We start from the raw sequence: 23,983 nt of genomic DNA, 5'->3' as shown, positions 1-23,983 counted from the left end.
TTATGACCGGAACAAAAAATAACTCTTTATGTTCCGTTTGTTCTGTGGAGAGTGAGGGGCATTTACTAAAGGAATAGCTTTCCTTTTTGCATGAAGAGAACAAGACACTAAAATTAAATCTTTAAGTTTTACGTCGCATGGTTATGCCGGCTGGTCTAAAGGATACGGTGATGATGAGACATGAATGAAATAGTGGAATAAAGAAAGTGGGAGGAAACAGGAGAACCCCGAGAAAACCCACGCACACGGTGTTTGTCTACCACAAAGTTCACTTGGCGCGCAGGGATCGAACCAAGAACGCATGCACCAGAAGTGAACGCTCTATCATTGAGCCACCGCGGCCCAACGAAAAACTAAACTCTGTCAGTATGTACAAAGCCAAAATAATAGTCTATATTTACAAACGAAGTTAAAAAAAAATGGAAAGCAAATATAATAAAGAATTAATTTCAAAGACCGGTTCTAAAATATATTATTATGATCGTTTTAATAGAGTGGTTAATAACCGGTGGTGGATATATTACGAAAAAGTTTTATATAGGGCCAAGTAAATATGATAATAAATGGCAAGAAAAAACTAAGATGAACTGACTAAGATATTATTCGTGCATTAACACAACGCGCCACCGTGATAAATTATACAATCATCTGCGGTTACATGTTCTAATCCGCGTACCCAGTGTGTCAATACTTCGACATTTCATGCAAAAATAACCATTTTCTTGTGGTATTCTTACACCAGTTTTGAAAATTTTGACGGAGCAAGGGCGCTGCTTAAAGAGTGTGAAGAAATTTTCAGTGCTTATATTTGATGAAATGAATGTTAATGGGCGCGTGTCCTATGACGAAGAGGTTTACTTAATTTTGGAATGACACAGAAATGTCCAGGTGGCAATGATTCGAGGCTTGATAGATGTGTGGAAACAGTCAATGTATGAAGTTTTCGATAAGACTATGAGTAAAAACTTAAACTTCGGTGAGGCTATGTTGTCTCATTTTACCTTCTTCCCGGAGGATGGAAGCAACAAAAAATAAGATGTATTTTGAAAATTTTATAAAAAAAAAAGTAGAAAACAAAAGAATGTCATTGGCCGACCATTTGATGTCCTAAGAAAGACACTTCTATGTTGAAACTATTCGACAAGGCTAGGACATTCTTCAGAATTCGGTTTTTGAATACAAAAACACGGGAACTTCGGAAGAAGGATGCTTTTAAGACAGTGGATGCACTATTCTTCAAGTGCTGCACAATCCTAAAGTAAGTACGTATTGTATCTGTTTGTAGTCTATTTTTATCGCATTTTAAAATTTCTTTTCCTTTGCAAATCGCTATGGCGGAACATTGGCTTAGCCTACGATATTTGTCCCTGCTTCACCGCGGTGACGTCACACTACAGCTGGAGAAAGTGGCTACGCAGAAACAGCTAGTTATGAAGGGACCTGTAAAAGCGCGGAACAGTAGGGTCGACGGACCTTGACCCTATGTAGTATTGAGCATTGTTGCTGCCACTGCAGATGTTGACTTGTACAGCTTGTCTCAAGATTGATTTTTAAACTATAAAAGGTTCATGATTTTTAAATTCTAAATTTTCGCGACACTTTAGGGGATTGCATAACACACTAGTATGTTTGCGATGTATCGGTTGGGAACCACTGTTCTAAGCAATGGACTGTCGTTGAGCCATATGTTGTGATACAAAGTTTTCTTTAATTTGGAAGTTAGAAAGGAAACGTCTATTTATTAAGGTATGTTCTATGGTTTTCCCTTTTACACCTAATGCTTTTATGTCCTTTCTGCTATATTAAGAGAGAAATACACACGATTTTTTTTAAAGTTTAGTATTTTTATTAACAGGTCTTTCAACTTCTGTTCTTGCCAGAAGAGTTTAAAAAATATGCACCTCAAGTTATAGATATATTTCTTTGTTGCATTCAGCCCCGCGATCTGGACGCAAATTGGGGCCTCATCACAAACGATAAAGTTTTTAAATGGATTCGAGAATCTAATGATCATAAAGACGGCAAGTTCATTATTGGCAAGGTAAGTGTAAAATCCATGTTTATTTTCTATTAATCTAGTTTTATAAATAAATAAAAAAAAAATGTATAATGAGGCATCTTATTGCCTTTTGTGCACGTGATTTCGGTTTCATTCCATGAATCGAGTAGTTAATAATACAAATAGAAAATACAAATTATCAAGGATCACAAATTGAATTGCATCACAGCTATCTTGTGGAATCTGGATAGCTTAATGCTAGAATATTTTCTCAGGAGTCGATCTGGGGTGACAAGTTTAGTAGTCAGTGAATCTCGTGAGAGAGATTTTCTCGGAGGTATTTATGTAATTAATAATTCTGCACACAGTTTTATGGATGTACTGTGCACACTGTTTTTTAGTATTTTCATTAACTACTTCTCTAAACCTTGAAAGTATTTTCATTAACTGCTTCTCTAAACCGTGTCCCGCTTTCTCACTTGCATTCAAGCTTCCAAGTCAGGAAACACGTAGATGACTATAATAAGGTCAACTGATTATGTTTCATCATTATTAGTGAATACGACAAGTCACTCATATTCTCGACATCTGTGAAGCTGGTTGCAGTATGGAAGAGTCAATTATTTGAACGTCGTACGCTACGAGTAGTGTAGAAAATGTCTTCTTTTCCCGTTAGGAGCAAACGTTTCAAAAGTGTTAAACCCCGTATCAGGCTATTTTTAGTAATGAGTTTACTAGGTATATGACAAGTTTTATCTTCGAGATTATTGAGATATTCGATTCTTGGGGAAGATGGAAGAATCCTCTTTTTCACCCTTAGAATACGTACTTCTCAAAATTCTTTTTTATTTATTGCTTTTGTTCTAAAGGGCGTATTCTGTCCTAATTCCACGTTTCGACCTATGATAGTATGGTTTAGGCGTTGATGAATGAGCTATTTTTACTTTTTCATATAGTAGTATACATTATGCATAGTTTTTTGTTCCTTTGCTCTCTTATCAATAAGCTCATTTGTTAGTGTTATCTTCTTTTGTTATATTCTATATACTTTCTGCCTAATTACATTATCACGGAATCGTGCATTCTATTATGGCATCCACTGAACATTTCACAGCTCTTCTCCGTTTTTATCTTTCTTCTTTTCTCTCTACTTCTTGCCCTCCCTTTCTTTTCAAGAGTTTCGCGAAAGTATTTGTAAAGTACTTCCTCAGTGTGTGTGAGATTGTGCTTTTACTGTGTTTTGATGAGTAATTGCTTTTCCATTCTTTATAGGGAAGTGTATATTGTAGTTTTGGGAAAAAGGCTTACAGGCATATGTGCACTATATTCTAATAATAAAGTCTTCTGTATATTTCAGATAATGTTGAGTCTTGACAACACGCTATGGCTAGATCCATTGCAATGTCTCGAGTATAAGCCAGAATCTAAAATGACTGTCGTTAAGCATACTTTAAGGATGGATATGCTTGCTGAGAATCTAGCTGAAGAGAATCCTGATCATTTGAAAAGATTATATGCTATGTGTAAACATGCGGGAATCGAATTACCTGATTATTCAGTGCAAGGTAAGCAAAGTAATTGGTACCGTTAGTAACATTAGTCAGTTGTTCCGTTCGTGAGTTTGCGCTTTTTATTTTTCCTTTCTTGTACTTTAATATCGAAAACTAATATATTTTTTCATTGAGTCTGTTCAGGAACATTTGTTTGTAATAATCAAATCATCTCTTGAGTTTTTGCAGTTGTTAGGAGTTATTTTCACATATGCTTATATGAAGAATATTTACCTTTGATTCCTACTGTATAGTTAAAAAAATATCCAAGCCATTTATTAGACACAAGTATAGAAAATCCAGGAAAACTAAGAACAAAATAGATTAGTGCCCTTCACATTGATCTTTGGCTAGCGCGCCTGTGCCTTTGGTGCCATGGGTCCCGGATTCAATTCCCGGTGAGAGAACATTTGAATGCGTTACGGTGTTGTGCATTTCACCTTAAACTGTAAATCCAAGCCTCGCTACTGAAAAGGAACGCCAAACTTCAAATATCAACAACAACAATATGGAATAGTTTAATTAATTACCTAACTTTCTTTTCTTATACTTTCATCACTTCTTCCCTTGAATTTTGGCATTATCTTTTAGAACATGTTCTTTATTATCCACTGAAAATATTTATGTTCTATACAACCTCTTCAGTTTCATTATAACTTTATTGGATGCTTATGAAATAAGTTAACATCAAGATCAGTAAACTACATTAAATTCTTATTTTTCGGTTAGACTATTTTATTTATTTGCTTTTGTGTAGGTGTTTGTAGAGATGCAAGGGCTCGGGAAAAATACCGGCTTTTTTGAAAGAAAAAAAAAAAAACGGTTTTTTCTGCTTCGCTTTTTTGCTTAGGAAATTTTGGGCTTTTTTGAAAATTTTGCTTTAAACTGATAATGCAGACTTTGTTTTGCTTCTCTACAACAAAAAACTCATTTAATTAGTGGTTGATGCAGATAGTAATATGAAACCTCGAAAATAAACTATAAATTTCAAAAAGATTTTTTAAAATTCTTAACATATTTACATTTCCAAAGGATTAACCAATAGGCCTATATGTAATAATGTTTTAACCTCTTATATACAATAAGTACTTTAAAAATTATACACAAATAACTAGCAAAATTGTATGTAGTATTTTTACTTCAAAATATCACACACCCTCTTTTTGAAGCAAAATAAAGAAAAAACATGAGAGAAATCTGCACATCAAGAACTTCGTTTCGGGTGGTTCTGTACATTCTTGAAATTTTTCAGTTAAGATTTAACTTTCATATACATTGTATGAATATTTCGAACAAATTTTTCACTGATTGATCACATACGTAATAGTAATAATCTCTTACCACCTATCAGGTGCTTCGGATCTGCAAAATCGGTAAAGCTCCAAATTCTGTAATGCACTGACTGTTCCTTAAGCTTGTTCAGAATCGGGAAAGTATCGAATTTTCTGTTCATGGACCATATAGTTTCCTAGGCTATAGAATATATAACCACAATACGGTTTACCCAGTCCTGAAGGTTTCTGAATTTTTAACAAGAAAATTCAACATATCGTTACGAAACTTTTTTTTTTTTTTACAAAAGAAAAAAATATGGAATACATTTAAAAAGAGTGGAAGAATCAATCACTGTTCCAATTCACAAGAAAGACGACAAAATTGATTGTAATAATTATCGAGGCATTTCTCTTAACATTCTATTGATAAGATTGACCCCATACGCAGATGAAATTATTGGAGATTATCAGTGTGGATTTAGTCGAAATCAACCAGATATTTACCATTCGACAAATACTCGAAAAGAAATGGGAATATATTACCCAGTACATCAACTGTTTATTGATTTTAGAAAGGCTTATAACTCGGTTAGGAAGGAAACATTGTGCGACATTCTTACAGAATTTGGAATACCGAAAAAGCTAGATTTATTAAGTGTTTAAATGAATCCCAGAGTAAAGTCTCAAGTAGAAAAATGCGAGCTTCCACGTCGAGATTGGCCTGAAACAGGATATGCGTTATCGCCGTTATTATTCAGCTTTGTTCCGGAGTACGCTATAAGAAAAATCAAAGATAGGAATCAGGACCTAGAGTTGAATGGTATTCACCAGGTTATGGTGTATGCTGATGATGTAAATCTAATAGGAGAACAATCGAAAGAAATGGAGATACCTTATTACACGCTTGCAGGGACATGAGTAAATGCAGAGAAATCTAAATACAAGGAAGTTCACAAGGATCGTAATACGGCAAATTATGAATGCGTTAAAATATCAATTAATACTTTCGACACAGTAGATACTTTCAAATATCTTGAATCAGTATTACCAGACCAAAATCATACCCACAAAGATATTAAATGTCGACTGAAATCAGGAAATTCTTGTTATTATTCAGTTCAAAATATTTTGTCGTCGCGAATTCTGTCAAGGAATTTAAAGCTTAAAATATATAAAATGATAATCATGCCTGTTATGCTTTATGGTTGTGAAACATGGTCGGTTACGCTGAGGGAAGAACGCAGACAAATTATTTGAGAATAAAATTCTGAGACTAATATTTGAAATGAAATGAAATCTTTGAGTTTTACGTCCCACGGTTATGCCGGTTAGGCTAAAGGAGACGGTGATTATGAGAAATGAATGAAATGGTGGAATGATGAAAGTGGGAGGAAACGGGAGAACCCCGAAAAAACCCACGCACACGGTGTTTGTCCACCACAAAGCTCACTTGGCGGGGACTGGAATCGAACCCGGGACCCCAAGCACCAGAGGTGAACGCTCTACCACTGAGCCACCGCGGCCCCACGAATATTTGGACCCAAGAGGAACGGGAATGGGGACTGGCGGAAACTTCATAAAGTGAAACTACATAATTTATACGGTTTACCAAAGATCGTTAGAGTCATCAAGTCTAGGAGGCTCAGGTGGGCAGGTCATGTAGCCAGAATGGAAGAAAGTAGGAACGCTTTCAAAGTTTTAACTGGAAATCCAATCGGGAAACGTCCATTAGGAAAACCTAGGCACAGATGGGAGGACAATATTAAGATAAATATAGCAGAAATAGGAATACAGAGTAGAAACTGGATTGAATTGGATAAAGACAGAAGTCAATGGAGAGCTTTTGTGGCTATAGAGAAAGAGAGAGAGAGAGAGAGAGAGAGAGAGAGAGAGAGAGAGAATACATTTAAGTTAAGCACAAAAACATGAGTGAGTGGTTAGCTTTCGCGCTTCTATCGTGAAGTCCGGGATTCAACCCCGCATTCGACCATTTTGACAAAAGTTTTCTTAATTCCATCTGTGAATGTAGAGATAGTGCGTGTACTGTGTGTCCTGGCCGACTTCCTTTCTAATCGTTTTTAAATCTTTGTTATTACTAATTACCAGCAGATGGATTTGCGAAGAGGGTTAGGGTAGGGATGTCTTTCGGATTGAAGCCTCTACCCCGAAATTACGGAATTTCTAAAACAAACTAAATATTAGTTTTGCATTTACTCGTAAACTTCAAGCTGTCCTCAAATAAAATAAAATAAATAAATAAATAATAAAAAAATTAGGAATTTTTAGAAAAACTAAGCATTAATAAGAAAAGCCCCTCCCAAAATACTTTTCTAAATCCGCCACTAATTATCAGTATAAAATGGTATTCAAGGTTGTATCTGGCAGATTATAGCTGAATATACAAACGAAACGAAATATTTGTTATGCCTGTACTCATAAACTTAAGCTCCTCTTAAATAAGTTAGGAATTTTTAGTAAAACCAAACATTATTCAGAAACAAAAATCCTTCCAAATATTTTTCTAAATCCGATACTGATTATTTCTATCAAATGGTATTCAAGGTTGTGTCCGGAAGATTATTGTTAAATCATTGCACAGCTACAGTATAACGGAAATGTGGAAGTACGCTCTGTTGGATGTATTGAAAAACATAAGTTTAATTATGTACTAGAAGCTAGAGTACAAGCTCTAAGAAATGAAACACGGATGACTAAAAAGAAATGATCTAGAGAAGAAAAAATGTCGATAATTCAGAAGTTAAAATAAAGTTAAATAACTATTAAAATTGCCCTCAAATACTACGTACTTTATGTTTACTTTAATTCATAAACCATGTGCTCCCTCTATCCATCATGATGGTGAATTCAAGATCGAAATATGGCATTTAGGTCATGGAATCTTATTTAACTTTAGAGTATACTATAATAAAGCTATTTAAACAGAAAAATCATGAAAATGAAAAAAGCCAAAATTTCCAAAATTCTCGTTCCCCCCCCCCCCCCCCCAAAAAAAGCCGGCTTTTTATGTGCAAAAAACCATAGATTCAAAAAAGCCGGCTTTTTTGCATCTCTAGGTGTTTAGGCTGTTGAATTGAGTGTCATTTGAGTGTTAGTTTCTGTATTACTTGACTTTTACTGAGAATTATTGTAAGACTTGTTTAACTGCATAACAAATGGTGTTTGTGTAAATTTAGGTTTCGTAAGCGTTTTTTATTTATTTAACAATCACTAGATACAGCTCGGAGGCCATTTTACACTGGATATCCAACAGCAACAATAACAATGGAAAGGATTTGGGAAGGTATCGGCCAGGGCCTGTTTAGTAGGTACCATCCCGGCATTTGCCTGGTAGGACTGAGGGAACCCTGGAAAACCTCAGTCAGGATGGTCGGCAGCGGGATTCGAACCCACGACCTCCCGAATGCGAAGCCAACGCTCTACCACTTGAGCTACTTCGCTCGGTGAGAAAGAAAAGGGATATTTCAATTTGTTTCATAAGCATATACGAAAGAAAATAGAGGAAGAGTGAAAGGGGATTCTTTTTCTTCCTGAGCATTGCACTTGTAACATTTTTCTTGGTGTGGCCTCGTGTAGTCGCTACGCCCTCGCCTTTGTTGCGAACGGTCCCGGTTCGATTCCCGGTGGAGACACTCCGTCGAAAAAGTGTAACAGCTTTTTCAGGCCAGCCATCTTGGGTGAAGTTTTTCCTGTTTTCTCCTCATTCATACCAGTCAAATGCGATGGATGGTACCTAACATACAGCTCTCAGACCGCTTCCTTCCTTTCCTTTCATCGGATAGTGTGTTCGCCGAGGGACGACATCCCATAGATGTCGACAGCCTAGAAATTTAATTCCTATTTTTTATTGCTTGAAGGTGTAGAGTCATACTTCGTCTTTAAGAAACATTTATCTACCATACTTGCACTCATACCGCACTACGTGTCCCATTAGTTTAACTTCTGATGTTAAACTCCATCTATTTTCAGGCAGATAATACGTGTATTATTATATGATCATGTGATTCTGTATTCAACAAGGCACCCATACATGTATATACTTTTCATTCTGCATTACTTCCCATTATTTTCATTATTATTATCAGTAGTTAATTTCATCATTAGTTTACACTTGTCAATCCTGGATGTATAATATTGTATTATTCCTTTGGTGTTATGCTCTCTCACCTACTCATCCATAGTTTTATCTTCTGCCTTTGAATGCTCTCGACCCTTCATCCTGGCTACACTACCATATCACACTTGCAGAATAAGACTGTCGTAACTTAAAATAAATTTTAAATTATTAATTTTTAATGTGTAATAGTTGTAATTTGAATGTACTTACGAAAAGTTTTCTTTTCAGTAATGCATACAAGACTGTACATATTGAAATAACAACAATTCACAAAAACGGGAAAGATGAAAGTTTCCTTAGATAAAATGATTTTTTGGCTTACTCTTAGTGACATTGTGTAAAAGTAACATTTTAGAGTTTCGACAGACTTATTCTGGGTATTTTGTATTAAGTCCGCATTTCGAAATGGACTTCCACAACACACTGCCTTCCTATTCTTTAATTTTTGTGTATTTTTGGATCAGAAGATCCAATATATTTCAATCAAAAATTTTCTTGTACGCCTTATGTCTGGAGAACTACATATATTGTAGCCAAACCCAAACTGTCACTTAACTCAGTATGATCTGCTTATTCCGTAGAAAATATGAAAACCCGATTTAGGGACCGTTCAAATATTTTGTGGCCCCTGAGCCAGAAACTAATTATTTACTATTTTAGAAATGATCGAAAAACATTTTTTTTTAATCCTTCCTAAAATTTTTGTTTCGTATTTCCGTAATGTTCCTGTCTTTCTCCTACTTCCTCTCCGTATCTGTTGAAGCATTTAGTGGAAACACCTAGTTTTTTTTAGCTTATTTCCGTTAGCTTTCAGCACCGAGGCTATATGAGATGTAGACCTACAGTTTAAGGGAGCATCTGAACCACTATAATAGTTCATATTTCAGTACTTCCCCATTAATGAATCGAACCCAGGACTATGTGCATCAAAGGTGCGCGTGCTAGCCACTCTATCAGCGGGGAGGGCAAAAAGCGCTTATGGTGATACATTTTTCAGTGTGATTATGTTTCAGTTACTTTTTTTAAAGTAATTCATTTCCCAAGTAGAAGAAATAACCAATTTTTCTAATCAAATCCTCTGGGTGTGATTTCACTAACTTCAAACAGTAAATAAACACATCACTGTAGTAGAAAGAAGATGGAGTTTATACATACATGTTACTTTCTCTTATTGATTGTATTGACTTTATATTCATTTTCGACTCCCTCTTCGGGATATTCAGTTGGAAATCATTCTTGCTAATAATGTGTTTTTCTTCAACTTTTCTTTCAAGTGAAAAAGAAACCAAAACCAATCCGTCAAGCAGTTCCAGATTGGTCATTTTTGCCTAAGGACGATTATGTTAAAGTCGTCATTAATACTGTGGATTCTCCAGGTCACTTTTTTCTCCAGAGGAACAAGTTTATCGACAGGTAAATACATAGTAGAAATAAACATTTTCTTATTTCGTAGTATTGTTCGTTGCGTTAGAGCAGATGCTTACCTTTTTCAAACTATTGCGAGACAGCTTCTTATAGAATGTATAATGGCCAATGTTTCTAATGTTGCTGCAAAACCTTAAGAAAGTAAGTATATATATATATATATATATATATAGATATATATATATATATATATATATATATATATATATATATATAGATATAGATATATATATATATATATATATATATATAGATATAGATATATATATATATATATATATATATATATATATATATATATATATATATAGATATAGATATAGATAGATAGATAGATAGATAGATAGATAGATATATAAATCTGTATCAGCCTTGAATTGTTTTTTGTATTTGAAATTGAGGGAATACAATATAAAATTCATCATATGCCTTCATTTTCACATCTGCACCAACTCATCGAATCTCTGCCTATAGCGAAGAATAATTTCACCTTTTTTCCAAGTTCTATTTCATAGCGAAACTGAAAAGAAGAAGAAAAAAAACAATAAATAAATAAATAAAATAAAATAAAATAAAATTGAAGTCTAATGCATACAATGAATATATTTTGAGAATTTAATTCGATTCGTAGATCTGCTTAACTTACGCCATCTTGTTAGGTAAAATGGGTACTGGCTTTATTTTTAAATATCTTTGTTTGTGATTTGGGTGATTAAAAGAATGATACAATAAAATGCTTTTCTGTCATAAAAATCTGTACAGTGTGAAGCTTTCTTAAATTACGAATTCACTGGGGCTGATTGATAGTTGTACATGGAGGTCAAAGTGTAATAATCATCATGAAAAGGAAGATAAATAAAATAAATATTGCAGCGATAAATAAAACAGGAAATAACGAATATATAAATAGATTGAACACCATTAGAACAGAAGAAAATTGAAGTAGTAGAACAGAAGAAAATTGAAGTAGTAGCAAAATAATACTTCATGTAAGCGTACGTAGACTTCTTAGCCATTTTCGTAAAATATAAGAATGACAGTAAATTATGCAATGAAATATTACAGACTTCTTTTTTACTCAACTTGTACATATATAAAATGGAAGTTTTTATCACATTTTGTTGTGTTAATTCTTGAACTGATCCTATATATTTCTTAATCAACATTACTGTAGATATCATCAGGGTTTCAGCTCATTGCTTTGTAGGTAAGCTTGTTTTCTACATCTCCTTTGTTCGTATCTTCTTTCGTCTCATATAAACCCAAAATTTACACTGCCACTTTGATGTAACTGGAACACTGGAAATTATTCACAACTGCCATTTTCTCAGTATTTTTACAATGGAATTAAAAAAAAAAAAAAAAAAAAAGAGAGAGAGAGAGATGTAGAAAATGCACTTAGGTGCAAAAATAAGTTGAAATCCTAATGATATCCACAGGAAGGTTGATAGACGAAGTATATAAGACTAATTAAAGAATTAACACAGCAACAGGTATTGAAGCGACACATGAAATGTTTCGCTGTCTATAATCCTTTACAACGTGGCTGTTTTGAACAACGAATTCGATTAACATGAACGATGACAATTGAATATGGAGTTGTCTAATATTTACTAAGAAAGGGAAGATAAAGGAAGAAAAATATAGAATACAAGAAGTGACGAATCTATATTAATAAATAGATAAAATAATAATTAAAAAAAAGAAGATTGAAATGGTAACGAATAGGTACTTCGTGCAAGCCTACACAAACTGCTCATCTATTTTCAACATGGACTGTTGAGGAAACAGGTTTTATGGAGAGAGTCTTTCTCTTTCACAGATAAGAGAGCAATTTTCTCTATTTATATTTATCTTCTTGTACCCTAGACAAAAACCAGTTCTTCGTAATTATTCTGATTAAAGCAAGGGATTATTAATCGCAAAAATTTAACAAGTCAAATTATGAAGAGAATTCTCGATTTTTTTAAAGTAAGGAGTTTATTAAGTTATATTTAAGAAATTTACTCTTCAACAAAGATTACTAGTTTAATCTGCTGTAATGTGGAGCAGAAAGTTGACTAATAAGCACATTACTATTATTATTAGTAGTAGTAGTAATATGATAATGATGATGATGATGGTAACAATGTTTGTATTCGGCCTTTTGGCATGTCCTAGGATTAATGAGGTGTTTTGTAACGTTTAAGGTAGATTTGGTCCCGGAAATGTTTCTTCCACGTTTCTTGATTTTCACCTTCGTTTAACTCCAAATAGTTCCTTCTATTTCTCAAATTATCGATCAATTGTGTTTTCCTTTCTACTCCTCGCTTTTCTTCTATGGCGGTATAAAGAAGAGAGTTTCTTTGCAAGATGTGACCAAACCAGTTGGTCTTCCTACGAAGAATGCTAGTTAAAACATTTTTCTTCCCTCTTCTTTTGTATTTGTTTTAAAACATCTTCGTTTGTTACTCTCTCTGTCCATTTTGTCTTTTCCGTCTTCCTCCAACACCACGTTTCGAAGCTCTTTAAATATTCCTTCTTTAACTTCCATAATTTCCAAGTTTCTGAATAATACAGTCCAATATACTCCGTATATGGCATTTGACCAACTTCTTTCCTTAATCCAATATTAAACCTGCTAGTTAAAAGTGATCTTTTTTGTTGTTGAATACTTCTTTGGTTATGGCAGCCCTTGACCTGATCTCTTTGTTGCATTAAGCGTCTCTCAAAATACTTCTCAGGTACTTGAAATTATCGCGTCTTCAAGTTCTCTTTGTTGTACCGTGACCTGTAAGGGCGCGTTTTCACGGAATATTCTCATGACTTTCGATTTTTTTTTTTTTCCCATTTGGTATAGTTTCCCAGTGTCAACTACTTCTTCAATCATCTGTAGTGCAGTACACCGGACAAACAATTAATCGCCTTCCGTACAACTTAGTTAATACTACCTCTAGTCTGGATGTTGTTTCGAAGTGACTCTACGACGTGTTGCAAGTTTACACATCGATATGCATCCACTTGCTCATCAGTAGATACAAATAAGTACATTTCGATAGAACTATTTTTATGTTTCACATCACCCAACTGACAAATCATTTGCCGGCGAGAGCCTTACGTGCTTTTAAGTAATTTATGTTCTCATGTTAATAGTACGATTGTAGGTGATTACTGTTTTAGTAAGGCTTAACTTGATGTAACGGAAACATACTGCTCAATGTGTAACATATACTTTTATAACTTAAATTAGAAATACAAGTCATTGAAAAAGCAACGTTTATTTAAAAATGCAGAAGTAATAAATGTATAACAGTTTCGCCAACTAACTAAACATATTGGCTTCACCGGACACTGTAACTTGGTTACAGATGGTTACAGTATCTGATGAAGCAAATATGTTCAGTTAGTTGGTGAAACTGTTATACATTTATTACTTCTGCATTTTTAAATAAACGTTGCTTTGTTCAATGATCCGTATTTCTAGTTTAAGTTATTTAAGATAGCAAACCTAGTATGAACAAGTTAGTCATATACTTTTATGGCTGCTGTTATTGAAAATGAAATGAAATCTTTGAGTTTTATGTCCCACGGTTATGCCGGTTAGGCTAAAGGAGACGGTGAGATGAGTAGTGAATGAAATGGTGGAATGAAGAAAGTGGGAGGAAACGGAAGAACCCCGAGGAAACCCACGCACACGGTGTTTGTACACCACAAAGTACACTTGGCGGGGGCTGGGGTACTGCTGTTATTGATACGTAACGCCTTTTTTCCCTCCGTAATGTCGTATCACTTTATATTTAGGTTGTCATAATTAAGCACATCGTATCGTTGGAATTGGTTATTTGAAAATTTGTTATAAATTTAGTAAATAGGGCCAAATACTTGTTTGAAGAAAAGTAACTCAGCTCCAATGTCTCCTGGATGTATTATCTCCTAATTTTGTTTTGTTGTTAGTTCATATATTTAGAAAATTAAAAGTGCTAAAGAAGACATGTTGACTAGCCGTAACAACAGAGTTTCTTTCTTTTTGTAGAATTAGGTCGCTGGAGGATGACATTCAGAAATGGGTAACGACACATGAATGTGAAGAAGATATTGATCTACAGAAGGATATGTTTTGCTTGGGAAAATTACCAACAGAAGACATGTATGTATTATAAATATTGAGTGTACAAACATTACTGTATTTGATTGATGCTGTGGAAGAAAATAAAATAACTTAAGTCGTACAAGTATGGAAGTGTTATGGTTCCAAATGCACATTACTAGAGCGTTGGAACTGGAGGGACGGTAGCTTAGTAGAAGAATACTTACTTTCAGGTAGAAAGAAGGTTTCTGGTTCGATTTCAGATTTATTTGTTGACAGCATCATTTTCTCAGGGATTTCTCACTTTCTCATTTCATTACTTTTCCGCTATATTTCATTTTCATTTATGGTTAGTTACGTACAAAGAATCGTAGGATGTTAAAAAATACCGTTTCGTTTAGTTATCACTCTCTGACGGATATGTTATCATTTCTTATTAAATTTTAAAAAAGAAAGTAGAGGTTGACGTGAATCAATTTTTTAATTACGTAGCAGTGTAAGGGTCAATAGTACAATTTAGCATCGCTTTTTCAGCATCGAGGCTATATGAGACAGATGTGCAAACTTAACCTGGAATCCGTACCAAATGAGCTCGCACCGTGAATCAAAAATTGCCAGTTCGGCCACGAGAGAGACCTAATATTATATGGTGTTTGAATGAAGTTAAAAAGTCGTTACGTGAGTTTATTTTTATGAGATCCTTCAACATTTAGCGAAAAGGTCTATATTGTACTTTTTTTAGTCTTGTGTTGATCGTGTTTTCACTGTTCTCTGGTGAGTAATTCATTTTTTATTTCCGCTTTGGGATTGTTTGTTCCAACCACTCTCCCCTCTCTCTCTGTCTCTTTAATAGAAAACTTTAAAAAGTACGCTACGCGCGCTTTTGCCAAAATGCTTCATCTGGTAAAAAGGGGAAAAGAATAGGTAGAAAACAAAAGAAAGATTAAAATAGAGATTAAAGAACAGTAAAGATTGAGAAGGATCCGGGTGGAAACTTTGTTGCAATGAAAGGTCTCCTCTCATAGTGACGTGATAGTGTCAGCAAGCGGTAAGCAGATGAATTTCAATGAGGGAATATGAAACTATCAGGTCAAGCATTTTAGCAGAAATGGTCATAATGCACTTTTTTAGCTTGTGATTCTGTTTTTACAATTTTCTGGTAATTCAGAATATGATTTCTGGCATCGTTTTCTTCGTTTCTCTACATAAAATAATATGCGAATTCCAGTAATTCCTTGATTACATTTTATAGTCCATAGAAAAGAGTCTATTATGCAGTTACATCTCGTGTAGCGAGTTGATGGAATATAATCTTACGTCCTACACATATGTTCAGAAAACAGGCTACGGTGTCCATTCAGTCATGAGGCAGTGTGTTGTTGAACAGGGTTGTGTTAAAGTCTGTCAAGCAGACACACAGTTTAAAGTAATATTCCTTTACGAGTTTAAACTTGTACATTCTGCACATCTAGCCGCGAGAAACATCCAGTGCATCTGGGCAATTAAGAATGAGTCTCGCGGTCACCGACTAACATCATGTTTGAATGAGCTTCTCAGAAACTCCGTGGAAAGGGATCTCGGAAAATTGCCCATGCAATTGCAGGCGACTTAGGCATGCCACTATCGTTCGGTGAGACCACGAAATCTGTAAGGTAGAGAAGTTGGACTCATGGTTGCCAGAAAAGTAACAAAGATCATGGAGGAGGAGTGCATTTCTTTAAATGTACGGAATGACTGGAAAGTTTTCCTGTATTGTATTGGCGTTCTGATGAAAATGAATAGTAACCAACGTCCAGGACAGTTTCCAAAATCACTTCTCTACCCGCAGAAGGTATTGTTGCTATGATGGAAGTGATATATCATGTCTTTCTTTATTGAAGCAGAACTCCACTGCGGATCGTTACAGTGGAGTTCAACGTTCCCACTATAAGCATCCAGAAATGATTTACGGTCATAATGTCCTCATTTTGTACACTGAACTGTCCCTCAAAGGGAAATCCATACTTTTCACTAGTTGCAGTATAAAATCCTTCTTCACCCATCGTATTCTCCGTTCCTCTTTTCCGCCATCTTAATTACTTGATAGGAAAGAGCTTCCCGGATGACCGGGCGGTACGGTATGCGGTTGAGTACTTATTCGTATTGCAAATCCCAGACTTCTTTCGTTGTGTCGTCATGTAATCCATTAATTAGCTGAGCGATCGCAAAAGTGTGTGGTTTCTGCAAGAGAGCACTTAAGACACCAAGTATTGTAGTTCTCATTTTGTGACCTTTGCCGGTGACACACGTTAGTTGGATATTTCAATCATATCAATTCAGTACTTCCATATCAAGTTGAATAGATTGAACAAACACTTACATTTGTCGTCTTTTAGGTTCGAGCTAGACGTGTATGTTTCAAGCTACTTCATAAATTAAAATCTGCTATGGTAATAAGAAAATATTTATGTAGCTTCCTTCTTGAAACGGAATGAAGTGAGCATTTATTATACCATTATGTAAAAAAAATTGTTTTTCTGATGTTACGGAAAATAATACACATTTGAATATAGTATTCTAATATTGGCAGCATTTTATTTGATTGAAACCAGAAAAATAATGTTAGCAAATTCGTATTATTAGTTGAAATTTCATGTTAGAAAAAAATCTAAATCATTGTAAAACTTGCTTCGTCATTAAGAAAATTCTTGTTGGTGGAAATATTTTTTATATTATAGCTTTAACCTTAAAAAGCAAATATTAAAGATAACTATGGTAATGTGTGTAGTGTTCAATGTGAAATAATTATGGTGTAGAGAGAGAATCCTATTCTATGTAGATTTATTTGGTATAATTTTATTTTTGTTTTTTCTGTTAGATTTATTGCAAATTAGATTTGAGAATATGAAATACACAAGTGGATACTCGCTTTATTACCGAAGTAAACTGTTTAAAACAGTGAATCTGAGACATAGCATAAACATAGAAACTTCTGTTGAAAATAGCTGTTTCAGAACAGCACAGAAAGGGAGAGATTTTATATAGTCGTGGACCAATAGCATATACCTGTAATCTAGCTCTCTTGGAAGCGAAATATTATGGTGGGGAACCGTCTATATTATGGAACTTGACCGGATTCAAGCCCAATTATTTACTATTATATTCCATTCCGTTCCATTTATCATTCGTCCAGTCACTTCTTGATAATTAAGTATTCCATTTTATTTCATATATCATAATCTTTAGCTTGCAACATATGTGTTTGTGATTTGTAACATGGTGTCAGTGGATTTTTTCGGGGTTTTCCTGTTTCCTTCTACATTCTCATTCTACTAATTATTTCATAATCGTAACTATTCATCCGTCTCCTTTCGCATACAGGGCATAATCGTGGGACTTAAATCTAGAAATTTCTTTAGGTTTCAGTTTATAAGAAATTAAAAATTAACGCAATTTCAAATTAGAAATACAAAAAATGATAATCAGGATGTATGCTAAAAGACGAAGTGAGATATTACGATATTAGCAATCTTCTCGTGGTCGTCACTAAAAATGATTTTTTTTTTTTTTTTTTTTTTTTTTTTTTTTGTCTTGTCTAAGTATTCTTCCCTGAGACAGATTCTAGCTTGTCTACCTAACAGGGCGGAGCGAAGATGCCTAGTTAGTTCTTCCTGATTCAAAAGGGTATGACAACCTGAAAATTGCAGAATTGGAAGAAATAGATAGACTGAGAGTAAGAATTAGGGTTTGGAAGAGCAGAGTAATTATTGCATTATTATACAAATAATCACTTCCGTCGTCAGTCAATATTTCATTGATATGAAGCACTTTGACTGTTTGTAGTATCAAGAAACAGAGCTTTGACGGAGATATTGCATTTACGATTATAATTTTATTAGTAGTTGTTTTCGTTGAGACAAGTAAATAATCTATCGTGCACATGGTTAACACCAGATTATGTCTTTAAACTTCTTAATTTATAGGTTTTGTCGTTCCAAAGTTTTGCAAGTGGAAGATAAAAATGATGACGCGAAAACAGCTTTATTGTTTTTTGTGGATTATGGAGATATTCAGTTTGTACCACTCAAAGATATTCGCCTTATTCCAGATAAATTCATAACAAAGCTACCCTTTCAGGTAAGTTATTATATGCTCTCTACATATAAAACAATGTAAGATTTCCATGGATTAATTTTAATGATATATTGTATCTTAAATGGTATACAAATTAATTAAATTTAGTTTTTAACTTAAATACAAATTTTAATTTTCATTCTAACTTCCAGTGCAGTGAATTTTAATTTTAACTTCCAGTTGTAATATTCTTTTAAAAGTACTATTTAAAATACAAATACAGTATATCCGCATCTGACATTATTTCAAACTAATTTAATAATCTCAAAACCTTATTTACTCACAATTCTGATGATTCTGTCTCGCAATAAATGCACACACTGCAAAACATTCCCAAAAAAATGTTATGTTTTTATTGCTACTCTCATTTTATGTCCCGGTGCGCCCTCCGAAACATCACATTATAAATAAAGGTACAAGTTCTTTTATAATAAATTCTCTCAGTTGTTATTAGTAAAGAGCCTGCGGTAAGTACAGTGCGCTTTTTGCGTAAGGCGCCCTTGCGAAACCACATCAAAGATTAACGGTTTTATTTATTCTTCTTTATGGCACAGTTCTGTACAATGAATACATATTGGTTCTGTTGGTAAAGAACATGTGAAGGGTACAATGCGTCCTGTGCATAGAGCGCCCTGAGAAACATCACATTATAGATAAATGGTTTTAGTTCTGTATAGGAAATTTATATAGTGGCTGTTCGTGAAGAACCTGTGAAGGGTACAGTGCGCCTTTATAAAAGATGATCTGCGAAATATCACATTATAAATACTTATAAAAATTCTTTTTTATATCAGTTTTGTATTATACATTCATACAGTTTCTATTGGCAGAGAACAAGTAAAGAGTACAATCACTTTTCAAAAATATGTATAAAGCGAGTGAAGCAATTAACATGTAATATATTGGTCTATTTTGTAAGATAATATAGGAGTTTTTCGTGCTGTTACTCATTTATTGCCAAAAAACTTTCAGAAGCTAAGCGCAATCGATATAGGGCAGTTTAAACAATTCGTTTTTTTTAACCTCTTCATTTATAAATTTGATTGCTCCTGTGTGTTTTGGAGCAGTGTTCGAATAATCAGTGTCTTCTATATTTCTAAAATATAGTTATATTATTTATTGGTATATATTTAGATTTGTTTTGTTTGACAAAAAATTTATTACAAGAACTAGAAAGTGTTTCTGTAGTAAAGACGTTTTCACAGTTTAGCTATTTACGTTTCTAAATAAATTTGGTGGGTTTAATACATAAAATGGCGCCCGTACATATACAGGTGTAGCTTAATATAAGAGTCGGGAGGTGTTCCTGACACTGAGATGAAACGAAAAGTATAGACCAACCTGGGTGTAAAAATGTTTCCTTTTGGCGCCTTGATCACCCGAAAATTTGTTGGAAAAAGCATTATATATATATATAAAAAAAAATGTCAGTTTGAAGTTGAGTTAAAGAGAATGTTTATTATTTTTAGTCGTAGATTCCATTAAAGTACAGTCAGATATAATGCAGGGTGGCTCCCAAAGAAACTGGAGTATTCCTTTGAGTATTTTCGCAAACATCGAATGAAGGAAATGAACAACCATCAAGTATAGGATTTCAACAATCAAGTACATCGTTCAAGTTAGAAAAACACTGAATTCGAAAAAAAGAGAGATACACATGTGTGTTTGATCTATTTTGTCTCAGAACAGAATAAACTCTCGGAAGAAGAATTTAAATAAAAAGTAGTCTCTAATGTATCACAGTTATATCGTCCAGGCTAATGATGATAGTAAACGAACGGCTTCCTGTCCAAGTTACGAGTTGTAAAAACGAAGAAAGAAAAAAAAAAAACATTCAGATTAGGCTTTAAACGAATGTGCATAGAACAGTCAGGCGGCATATAAAGAAACATAACATTTAGTATCCAGAAATGCAAAGATCATATGTGATGAACGAGTGTACAAGGGATTCTCCACATGACACAGGGATTCCCAAATATTGCATGAATACATATTGGGCGAAAGTAAGCTGCATTAAAAGGTTTCCTCCTCGTAATATGTAATTCCGTGGAATATGATACAAAAATGGACGATGAATGAGATGTTGTACACGTTGCATAACGATACAAGAAATGCGCTGGGACAGTATACTTGATTTATCCGTTAGGTGAATCTTCTTCCAGGATACTTTCGAGGGGCTTTTACCTTCCCTTGGAGTTGGCAAACCGACCCTTACCCCTGAGCTACGAAAAACTACATTGCTGTTGTGAATATACCAAAATAGTCCGTCTCCTTTAGCCTAACCGGCATAACCGTGGGACGTAAAACTTAAAGATTTCATTTAATTTTTTCATATACCAAAATAGCGTCCTAATGTGGCCCACATACATTTTGATTTTGTCACTGCTAGAGGAATTTTCTAGGAAAAAGCTCGTTAGAATTACATTAAAAAAAAGGGGGGGGGGTCTTTTTTCGACGTCCTAAAGCACCTTGAATCTGGATGTAATACCTACACGGAGGAAAGAGAATGTGGCACTTTTGTAAACACGTAGCAGCACGTACGTAGCTCATTATATTTTCACTAGGACCATGATGCTTTGGTCACACACTACGGAACTATCATTCCTTGTGTGCCAATTGCGAGTGTCTCGCTGAAAGCTGTCTTGCAGTTTTGTTGTGGAATGGCGTCAATTAGCGTGGCTGTGTTAGAGTAGGCATTTACGCAATTTGTGAGTGATATATATAGTCCAGTGCTCTGGTGTTACGTGTGAAATTGCTTTATAATAGGATAGGTAGTGTTGCATTCAACGGTAGAGAGTTATGTCCAGGTAATCACGGTCGTGTAAAAGTGTAAACGTTGGTATTTAAGTAAAATTGATTGTGTTAATCTGTACGTGCCTGCGCAATGGCAGGTTACCCTGTCCACGAGCTGGCAGATATGCAACTCATTTATGAAGAGGGAAGGGAAATAGCCCAGAGGCGAGGTGTTTATATCGTAACCGTCGCTCTCAAAGGAGAGTAACTTTCCCTATACTTTTTCCACGTCTCCATATTCGCATTCAACAAACAGATAGGGTCTCTTCAATTTCCCCTACGTGAAATCGGAGGAAATAGCACCATGTGGACAGCTGAATTTGAAGACAGCGTACTGGGAGTGATCAGAGACCCTCCTGAAACTAGCAGTAGCCATGTGTAGGGCGTAAAAATCCACATGCAACTCTAGCGAATGATCAGCAGCAGAGATTTAGTGTGAGCATGCAGAGCGGTATGGTGGATAATTTTGTGGTAGGACCTTATTTATTACCAGACCGCCTATGTGGGAGTACGTCTTTACGTAATTTTCTCCCAAATTATTAGAACATGTGCAGCAGATATGATCTCAGCATGACAGGGCACCTGCACATTTTGACAGGAATATGCAGACCTACCTAAATGAAACATTCCCAGATCGTTGGATTGGAAGAGAAGGACCTGTGTTATTACCACCTCGTTCACATTACCTCACGCCCCTTGATTTCTTTATTTTTGGGGGGAAAGGGGTATGAAACGCCTTTTGTATGCAATACCAGCCACAACAGCCGGAGAACTTGTTTCTCAAGTTAATATAGCTGCGGCAGTCATCTCCGAAATTTCAGTGTGTTTGACCACATGCGGAAAAATTGGCTTCATTGATGTTATCTTTGCAATGCAGTTAGCGGTCGACAATATCAGACTGTGAACTCTTATTCTCCACAGCTGTCTCGTGTATATTTACTGCATTGCACAAATACTGTGCAAGGTACCTCTGAGTATTTCACAGTTATCCTACTTTGTACAGAATAAATCGGTAGTTTGAAACCGATTTCTTTGTATCATTGTGCAACACGCGCAACAGCTTGTGTTTCGTCGAGTTTCATTGCTTCTGTGCTCGTAATTATTATCTTCCACGGAATTACGTATTACGAGGAGGAAATCTTTTAATGCAGCTTACTTTCGTCCAAACAGCATTCACATAATTTGTTGGAATCACTGTTGTCATGTGAAGAATCCCTTGTACTCTCGTTAATCATACATGACCTTTGCTTCCTGACTAACTTATGCATAGTCGTTATAAACCTAATCTGGGTCAAATTTTTTTTTCATTTTCACACACTCTTAGCTTGGACAGAAGCCGCTAGATATTTATCTTTCTTTCGAATTCTGAGTGTTCTAATTTGAACGATGTACTATTACTTTGATTGTTGAAATCTTGTGCTTGATCAATGTTCATTTTCCTCATTCAACATTTGATAAAATACTCGAAGAAATACTCCAGTTTCTTTGGGAGTCACCCTTGCACCGACACTACACTACATCCGATTGTACACTAACGGAATCTACGACTTACGACTAAAAGTAATGGACATACCCTTTTGCCCGATTTCGATCCGACATTTTGTTCTCGAGTATGACTGTTTGTACATTTTCCGAAAATTTTCAGGTTGTCATAGCTCCGAGGCGCATCATATATATATATATATATGGTGTTTCAAAACAACACCGACAACGTTTGGGAGGTGATTTCTGACACCAAGATAAGACGAAAAGTATAGACCAACCTGGGTGCACAAATGCTTCCTTCGGAGTTATAGGCTGCCGAAAACATGAAAAAATGAACGTTAAAGGTCTATAGCTCCAAAACTACTCCAAAACTATGGGTCCTACCGTAGTCGGGGCAAAGACTTCACTTACGAACTAATATGTGTCCTACCCAAATATCCATGTTTCAAAATCCCGTGATAATTCCGCAACAACTTTTATAGAGGTAGTTGGTGAGTACTTTAAGTGACATGCCCATAGCCAAACTACCTCTATAAAAATTGTTGTGTGAGTGCCGCAGGATTCTGTGTATTTTTGGATTGTTCGCATATTAGTTCTTAAGTGAAGTATTGACGCGACTATGGTAGGTCCCATAGTTTTGGAGCTATGGACCTTTAAAGTTCACTTTTTCATGTTTTCGGCAGCCTATAACTCCGAAAGGAAGCATTTGTGCACCCAGGTTGGTCTATACTTTTCGTCTTATCTTGGTGTCAGGAATCATCTCCCAAAATGTCCCAAAATATATATACACTGTTTACCCTCGGACATTAGGTCCCTCGACACTTCTGCGCATGACAGAAGTAGAAGAGTTCATTACGAAAAATGGGTATGTGTATGTACGGACAACATGTGTTCGTTTTCTCCTCTGGGAGCGAGAGAAAGAAGGTTGGAAGTTTAAACATAGTTGCCAGCCTACGTAAATTGGTCCCAGGTTAGCAATACATTCTTGTTAGGTGATGATGTCACTCGTTTTTTTGTTTTATTATGATGGAGCCAATACCGTCAACCATTGGAAGCAAGGTATTGTGCTTAACCCCGCCTCCATTTTTTTTTTTTTTTTTCATCTTGCCGTAGATCCCCAGTCATGCCCTACGGACAATAATA

The 23,983-nt window shown here is 35.1% G+C and overlaps 1 protein-coding gene across 1 annotated transcript in view; it reads left to right on the top strand.

Annotated features, from left to right (window-relative positions):
• The window catches only part of LOC145671651 (putative ATP-dependent RNA helicase TDRD12), a gene marked incomplete in the record, with an annotated part of 196,777 nt that overhangs the window by 150,494 nt on the left and 22,300 nt on the right, over positions 1-23,983 (top strand). Inside the window, 5 exon segments of the mRNA XM_081740852.1 lie at positions 1,856-2,041; positions 3,357-3,564; positions 10,233-10,371; positions 14,396-14,509; positions 18,412-18,565. Coding sequence (XP_081596978.1) covers positions 1,856-2,041; positions 3,357-3,564; positions 10,233-10,371; positions 14,396-14,509; positions 18,412-18,565 — 801 coding nt within the window.

The sequence above is a fragment of the Thermobia domestica genome, chromosome 2 (assembly GCF_964235325.1).
Source record: "Thermobia domestica chromosome 2, izTheDome1.hap1.1, whole genome shotgun sequence".
NCBI classification, from domain to species: domain Eukaryota; kingdom Metazoa; phylum Arthropoda; class Insecta; order Zygentoma; family Lepismatidae; genus Thermobia; species Thermobia domestica.
This window is presented reverse-complemented; position numbering and strand designations above follow the sequence as displayed.